Below are 9085 nucleotides of genomic sequence, written 5' to 3'. Positions count from 1 at the left end.
GACCAATCTTTGACATCGTTGCAAAAAACACACACACACACACAACACTCGGTGGTGAAATTAACGTTTTGATTAATTACTATTTTTGTCTAGTGCACCATTTTTTGATCCATTCTTTTCCTTTCCTTCCCACTTTTAACCAAACAAACCCCAAAGAAGGAAAGGGAAAGCTATTAAGGACCAATCAGTACTCATCAACTCTTCCAATGGCACAGACCATATGTTCTTGTTTTCGAATTGTAATTAGATATATTGTAAAAAGTTGCAAATTTTCATGGGAAGATATCGATTCAAGACAAAAACAGCAGGAATGCTTGAATCTAATACTGACTCTACTACTTACCTGGTCTGCTTCAATTCATAGTACCGCATGTGCTTCAACCTGTAGATAGTGGTGAAGCCAAAAATTTAGATTGGGATATCCAAAAAATACGAAAAATGTCATGCCATATTTAAGATTTAAATATGTATTAATTTCTATTATGTTAGTAGGATTTAAAAAGTTACATATGTACAAGAAAATCTATTTAGTCTATCTTCACAATATACTCCAATTTTCTGGTCGATTCATATAAAGTGAATCTATTCCCAAAATAAAAAGTAAACTTCAATTATTAGAGAGTGAAACTTCAGAAATCAAGCAACTTGACCTTGAAAATCATGGATGTTTTTATTGCACATGCTGCTATTAGAACAAAATCAAACCTTTGTAATTAGAATCTATGAAAGAAATGATCATAAAATGTAAATCAAGAAAAAAAAACCATGAGAAATAGTACTATAATCCTAATCGAGATAGTTTCTTGGCTGAGGATTTCTATGTGAGGAAGATCCTCCTGCTTGCTCTTCCAACTCTTCACTAACTCTTTCTTGATTTACTTTCTCACCTTCAATCTCTCTATATCTATGCAAATACCTCCTCAAAGTACCACTATAATCATCAAACCCTAGGGTTCCTAAAGCCCAACAAACGTCGTCGCCGTTCACCGTCTTCCTTCGCTCTTTCCGGCACTTGTCCGATGCTTCACCTGTCACAAATCCAATGAATTCAGACACACATTCTTGCATTGTTTCTTTTGCTTCTTTTGAGATTTTTGCATTTGGTGGCAAAATTTGTTTCATTATTCGACCAACGTTGGCTATAGGCAACAAACGATCTTGTTCCCTGCTGCTAACTCCTTCATCGTTTGAAGAGCTTGTTGCTCCCATGTTTTGAGCCATTTTTCAATGGAGAAACTAATAGACTAATTGGTACTGTCAAATGTTAGAGAGACGTCTGTATGTTGTGTACTAGTCAAACTTCTTTTATATATGCTCACGCGAACCTCTTTTCCAAGTATTGTTTACACTAAGGTGGACAAATGAACTTTCATTTCAGTTTAAAATTATCGATCACTTTCAAACACTACTGTGCTTTAACCAATCAATTGATAACATAGGAGTTCAAGATTTAAATAGGTTCGACCCGTAAAGTTTTTATCATAGAACTTATTGTTAGCTAAAATTATGAATTCAAAAGTTAAATAAGTATTTATGTAATTATTAGCAGTTTCATATATATATATATATATATACTAGTTATGTGAGACCCGTGCTACGCCCGGGCCCAAACTCAAGATATAAAAGTAGATATTTTAACTAAAAAAATATAATCTGTGTTAGTACAAGTGTACAACAACAACAACAACAACAACAACAACCATATACCCATTGTAGTCCCACAAGTGGTAATTATATAAAAGCAAAATTTTCATTCCACTGCTTTAATATTTTAACTTCCATTTTGATAAAATTATTTACTTCAAATCAAATGCGGAGCCAGAATTTGACATTTATAACTTATGTATCCTAATTTTCTGAAGTTATTTAGTTCTAAATAAATAATCTATACATAGTTAATGAACTTTTAAGACAAATACATAATTTAACTTGTGCAGCGGATGGAGCTGCTCCTCTCTTAATTAGGGATTAGGGGTTCGAACATGGATATGGAAAAAATCTTTGGAGGAAGCGTTCCCTCCGAATAGGCGCGATACAGTGCTAATTATCTAGATTAATTGGGCTTAAATGCGGATATCGAGCACGAACCAGAAAATCAAAGAACATGAAAAATGAGGTAGAAGGTTCGATAGCTTTTGAAAAGTAGACCTTAAAAATAAAAAATAAAAAAATTGACTTAAATAAATAAGATTAGGACCTAAAAGTAATTAATTAATTTTTTTTTAAAAGAATTAGAAATTATTGTGAGGACTACAAAAGTCCCCAGGTTCGATAGCTTTTGAAAGGTAGACCTTAAAAATAAAAAATCAAAAAATTTACTTAAATAAATAAAATTAGGACATAAAAGTAATTAATTAAAAAGTTTTTAAAAATTTGGGAAACTCTTGTGAGGACTACAAAAGTCCTCACATTCCCTCTTATATTATATATATATATATATATATATATATATATATATATATATATATATCCAACAAAATACTTAGTTCGATCGAACCAGTAACTACATCTGCCGCCGTGACTATATATGTTTATTTTTATTTATTTTTATTCAATCCAATCACCCAGGATCTGAACTTCTGGAGGTGTTGGGGGGTTTGGCATTAGCCCCTACCTTGTATATTAATATAAGAAGAATTACAAATCTTAAATTAGCTACTAGCTAGTTATGCTCAATCATATATGAATCATTTATTTATTTTGTTACGAAAAATAAATTAAATAGAGATCTTAAAATTGTTCATAAGCAGCATACTTTAAGTCTGCTAGAAGAAGAAATTCTATGTCATTAAGTGCCAATATTTCAGAGTGCTTCATTTACTAGGAAATCGGCACATATGTTTGCCTCCCTCCAGACATATCTAATGGTGGCGTTGCTGGCCTTCAACAAATATTTACAATGTTCAATAATATGTCTAAGCGGATGATGTTGGACATCCTCTTCATTGAAAAGATTAATTGTGATTAAGCAATCTGTTTCCACTTTTACTGTCTCATAATTCATTCGATTTACGAAATTATCCTTGTTTGATGCTCCACAATTATATTCTATAGTAAGACTTTAAGTGAGATTCATCTTACCTGAGTATCTCGATAGCCATTTTTCCTGGTGATTGCCAAAGATCACTCTTAAATCAACATTTCTAGTGTGCATCTTGACACTACCATCGGTTTCTATTTTATCTTTCCTACACAAGAGGGAGACTAAGATATAATTAGTTTGACTTGCCTAGAAATAAGAATTTGACTAGGAAGTACCTCAGCAATTTCTCGAGCATAATATAATATGTTATGTTTGTAAGCTCAGAAGGGTAGTCATTTTTTTCAGTCAAATTTCTATTACGCTCTTTTCATATATAGTACTCCTTTCGTCCCAATTTATATGGTATCATTTGACTTGGCATAAATTTCTAAGAAAGAAAAAAAGATTTTTGAAATTTGTGATCTAAAACAAGCCTTAGACATTTATGTGGCTACAAATCATTTCATTAAGAGTAAAAGGGGAAATTTAAAATTAAGTTGTTTCTAATTATGGATAAGGCTTGTTTTAGATCACACTTTGGTGATTCAATTATCTTTCTGTTAAATCTAAGCTCATTTGATTTAGTCTATTATGTCGAACATGCGTTTTTCAAGGATTTGCAACTTCCATAGAGTATTTCATTTCTGATGATCATTTGGGGTAGCTGCACAATTACAAGGATTGTTATATGTCAATTTAGTACTAAATTGTCATTACTTGTACCATTTCAAGAGAGTTTAGCTGCAAAAATAATACTATCAGAGGTAAAAATAGATACATTATTACTTAATTTTAAATGGTTCAATTGTGAGAAGGCATAAAACATAACGACCCTCAAACTTGGCCTCAGCTGGTAAGTGTGTTCTCCAACTTTGAGTGGTGCACAAGTAGGCACCTCAACTTGTAAAAAGTTAAACACGTAAACACAAATACTGATGTGGCACTGACATGAAACATAAATTTTGGGTGGCTAGATGATCATTTTGTAAGTTGGAATGTTCAACTGACAAAATGAAGATAAGTTGAGGTGCCTGCTCATGCACACCCAAAGTTGGTAGGCATACTTGTCAGCCGAGACTAAGTTTAAGGGTCTGTTTATATATTATGCCCTGTGAAATACTACATATGTTAAGTTCCATTCTTCATCTACCAAGACGTTAGATACTTCAAAAATTGTGTCAATTCGGTTAATATCAGTAGTAACTTTGTCAATGAGACAATCACCACACCACTAATCACGCCAAAAATTTATCAATAAGCCAAATTTCCGTTTGGCCCCCTTAAACAAAATACTTTTTTTCTTTTCATAATACTTTTTCGGAAATAGGATGCATTCTGCTTAAACTACCACTTTACTATATTTTGATTTTGAACATACTTAGTGCGAACCACCTGAGAGTCCAAAGATCATTAAAGTCCGAAATTAATTTAAATCATATCTTGCAAGCATCGCAAATTTGTTTTTCCGTACACTTCCTAATACGCAAATCACCTTTCCTTTTGCTCTTGCAAAAATTATTCAAATTGATAAGGTGCACTTTCTTTTTCTCTTGTGTATCACCCCATAGAGAAATTTCTGTTGATTATATCAATCTTTGTACATATCCCAATAGAAAAATATTACTAAACATTGCATATGTTGGTAAAGTATAGACCATATGAATCCTCTATGTATTTCACTCTATCCACAGTATTACGAAGCAATACTAAATAATTTGTCTTTACAATAAGTTAAGAACTTTCTTAAACTAAATTAAAGTTTACTAAGTTTGCGTTTCTCACGACTACGAACCATTCAAGTCTCTAATTTAACTAAAGTTTTATGGGAAAACACAAATAGTACTATTGCTTAAATGAGGCAAACAAAAAAATGCACGTAGAATCATGTTCATGATGCATTTATTGTGAAATTGAGAAGATATTTAATTCAATTCCTACTCAAAAGCGGAAAGAAATAAAAGAAAACTTTTTTCGTTGTTGGTTTTCGAGGGTTATTAGATTTAGATCCTTTCTAGGAAATGATTAGACCTAGTAGTATAAAAACATGCTAGCTAGGATTTATTAAGTAGGACAGAACATAGAACCTAAGAGTATTCAATCTTGTAACTTACTTTCTCCCTTGATATTAATAAAAGTGTCGGCTGTTCTCCGTGGACTAGGATCATATCGATCCGAACCATGTTAATGACTGTGTTTTTATCGTTTCCGCGCTAACAATTAGTATCAGAAGCCCACAGGTTGTGAGATCTAGGAGACGAGGAGACTATGACAACTATAAGTTTGAGGTAGCGAATTTTGATAGGCGAAGTAATAACTTCAACATCTGGAGGATCAAGATCATGGCGTTGTTACGGAGAGAAGGATCAGCCTATGCTTTGGGCGACTAGTATCCTGAAAATACGAAAGAGGCCGAGAAGCAGAAGATTGAGGTGGATGCATTTAGTGTAATTCAATTATCCTTATCAGACAACGTGTTATATGAAGTCAGTGCCAAGATAACGGTTGCGAGTGTGTGGAAGAAATCAATAACAACTAGAATGTTGTTAAGGCGGCGTTTACACACCTTGAAGATGAAGACAAGTACAACTTTACATGATCATCTTGATGCTTTTAATAAATTGGCTATGGATCTTACTCATGCTGATACTAAAGTGGGAGATGAAGAACTAGCGTGCACTCTACTGTTTTTATTATCACCGGCATACAAAGACGCAATTAATTCAATGATGTGCAGTAAGGAGGTGGTCACGTTATATATGGTAAGACATGCATTGAATTCGGATGAATTAAGAAACCCTATCAACAATGGTGAGAAAAAGGGCTATGGTGAGGGTTTGGCGATTAGAGGTCGCTCGAGCCAAAGAGGGAGAGGCAAATCAGTAGCTAGGTCAAAGTATAGGAAAAGGGTGAGTAAGAAGGATGTTGAATGTTGGGGTTGTCATCAAAAGGGTCACTTTGAGAGGGATTGCCCGAATAAAAAGATCGATAAAACAACAGCCAGTGCATCTACAGTTCAGGTAGCTCAGACTTCTGGAGAAGATTATGTGCTAACTGCTTCAACAGATGACATTCAAACACACAAGTGGATTTTAGATTCAGCTTGTACCTTTTATATGTGCTTCAGAAAAGATAGGTTTACTAGCTACGAGTAGACGAGTGGGATTGTACTTATGGGTAATGATGCAGTATGTGAAATAGCAGGCATTGGTTCAGCCTGTATACGATGTCATGACGGCATCATAAGAGCATTGTCTAATGTTCGACATGTTCCTGATATGAAAAAGAATCTGATCTCTCTTGGTATTCTTAATAAGCTCGTATATAAGCATGCGGGTGAAGGTGGAATATACAAGGTGACCAAGGGTTCTCTGGTCATGTTAAAGGCCAAACTGGAAGGTGGTCTTTACGTACTTATGGGCAGCACCATTCTAGGTATTGCGAATGCTGCAACCTCACAGTTATCAAATGATGGCAAGGCTAAGATGTGGCATATGAGATTAGGTCACATGAGTGAGAGAAGGTTGGCAATTTTGAGCAACCGAAACCTTTTGAAAGGTGAGAAGATTAGTACACTTGATTTTTGTGAGCATTGTGTCCTTGGAAAGCAAAAACAGGTTAGCTTTAGCACGAGCAAGCACAAAACTGAAGGGGTACTTGACTACACTCATTTAGATTTATGGGGTCCATCCAAGGGTGGAAAGAGGTATCTTCTTACTTTCATTGATGATTTTTCACACAAGGTTTGGGTGTACTTCTTAAAGGCTAAAAGTGATGTCTTTGAGAATTTCAAAAATTGGAAGACATTAATGGAGAATTAGTGTGATAGAAAGATTAAGTGTCTTCAAATAGATAATGGCTTGGAGTTTTGCAATAAAGAGTTTGACAATTTCTGCAAGATTCATGGTGTATTAAGACATAGAACTGTTAGGCATACACCACAACAGAATGGAGTAGTTGAAAGGGTGAATCGCACTCTTCTTGAGAAAGCACGATGTATGCTCTCTAATGCCAAGGTGTCTAAGAAGTTCTGGACGGAAGCAGTAAATACTGCTTGTTATGTTGTTAATCGTTCTCCGGCATCGGCGATTGACTTCAAAACTCCAAATAAGGTATGGTCAGGTAAACCATCTGATAACTCATACTTAAGAATCTTTGGATGTCCCGTATATTATCATGTAAGTGATGGAAAACTAGAACCTAAATCTCGAAAAAGTTTATTTATGGGATATGCTGAAGGGGTAAAAGGATATAGAATGTGGAGTTTAGATCCTCTTAAGTTTGTAATCAGTAGAGATGTTACTTTTGATGAGGCCTCTATGGTTGATCCTAGAAAGACTTCTATTGAGTTTGCAGGACAGAAAGTTTTTACAACAGAAACGGTGGAGAAAAATGTGAAACTCACCGAGCAGGAGGATCAAGCGACTCAGGTGGAGTCAGATAATGAAAAAGCTCACACAGTAGTACCTGAAAGTGAACCGTACAATATAGCTACTGGAAGGGACAAATAACTCCAAAGCCTAATCCAAAATATTATCCTCAGCCTTCACAAGCTAATCTTGTAGCCTATGCATTAGCTACTGCTGAGAAGCAAAATAAAGGATCTAGAATACTCAAGCTATACAGAAGCTACTATGTGTGGTGAAGATGATCAATGGCATTTAGCCATGACCGAAGAGATGGAGTCTCTGCATAGGAACCAGAAATAGGATTTGGTGAGTCTACCAAAGGGGAAGAGAATTGTTGGTTGCAAATGGGTCTTCAGAAAAAAGGATGGCATTTCAGGCGTAGAAGATGCTAGATACAAAGAGAAATTGGTTGCTAAGGGCTTTTGTCAGAATGAGGGAATTGACTACAATGAGATTTTCTCACCAGTCGTGAAGTATAGCTCAATTCGTTTGTTACTAGCTTTGGTTGCCAATTATGACTTGAAGCTTCATCAGCTTGATGTCAAGACTGCATTCTTACATGGTGAACTTGAAGAAGTGATCTTCATGAATTAGCCCGAGGGTTTCCTTATTGAAGGAAAAGAAGACCAGGTTTGTCATTTGAAGAACTCTTTGTATGGTTTGAAACTGTCACCATGACAGTGGTACAAGAGATTTGATGCGTTCATGATTACTAAAGGTTTCTCGAGAAGTGCATTTGATAGCTGCGAGTATCACATGACGGTATCTGGTAATTCAAATATTTATTCACTATTATATGTTGATGATATGCTTATTGTTGCTAATAGTATGACAAATATAAATGATTTGAAGAAATTGCTAAGTAGGGAGTTTGACATGAAATATTTAGGTAAAGCTAAGAAAATCCTTGGAATAGAGATTCACATGAAGAACGGTGAGGTACATCTCTCACAAAAAAAGTATATTGAGAAGGTAGTTCGGAAGTTTGGCATGAATAAATGTAAACCCGTTACTTTACCGTTAGCACAACATTTCAGACTTTCTTCTTTAATGGCACTACAATCAAAGGAAGAGGTGGAGTACATGTCAAAAGTTCCTTATTCTAGTGCAGTTGGTAGCATTATGTATGCTATGGTTTGCACTCAGCCTGATATTGCTCAAGCAGTGAGTGTGGTAAGTCAATTAATGTCTAATCCGGGTAAGACACATTGGGAAGCAATTAAGTGGATATTGAGATATCTTAAAGGCTCTTGGAATGTTCATCTAACTTTTTGTAGGATGAGAAATGAAGGCTTCTCGGCCCTTGGTTATGTGGATTCTGATTTTGCAGGTGATCTTGATAGAAGGATATCAACAACGGGCTATATCTTTACTCTTGCAGAAGGCAACTCTCCAATCTATAGTTGCTTTGTCCACAACAGAAGCTGAATATATAGCAGCAGCAGAAGCAGTAAAGGAGGCTATATGGTTGAAAGGTTTAATGTCAGAATTGAGTAGGGTTCAACATGAACCAACTGTAAAATGTGATAGCCAGAGTGCTAGTCACTTGATAAAAAATCAAAGATTTCATGATCGCACCAAACACATTGATATCAGATTCCATTTTATTCGTGATGTTGTTGAACAAGGCACAGTTAAGGTCTTGAAGATTGACACA

General features: G+C 35.1%; 1 protein-coding gene across 1 annotated transcript; it reads right to left on the bottom strand.

Moving 5' to 3' along the window:
- Positions 1-628: 628 nt before the first annotated feature.
- LOC132621467 (nuclear transcription factor Y subunit B-5-like) lies at positions 629-1354 on the bottom strand. The gene has a single exon (XM_060335748.1). It carries the CDS (start codon positions 1219-1221, stop codon positions 787-789), a length of 435 nt encoding a protein of 144 aa, XP_060191731.1. The 5' UTR covers positions 1222-1354; the 3' UTR covers positions 629-786.
- Between the last annotated feature and the right edge of the window lie 7731 nt (positions 1355-9085).

This window comes from Lycium barbarum, chromosome 2 (assembly GCF_019175385.1).
Source record: "Lycium barbarum isolate Lr01 chromosome 2, ASM1917538v2, whole genome shotgun sequence".
Lineage (NCBI taxonomy): Eukaryota > Viridiplantae > Streptophyta > Magnoliopsida > Solanales > Solanaceae > Lycium > Lycium barbarum.
The sequence above is the reverse complement of the archived record's forward strand: the minus strand, read 5'-3'. Positions and strand labels throughout refer to the sequence as shown.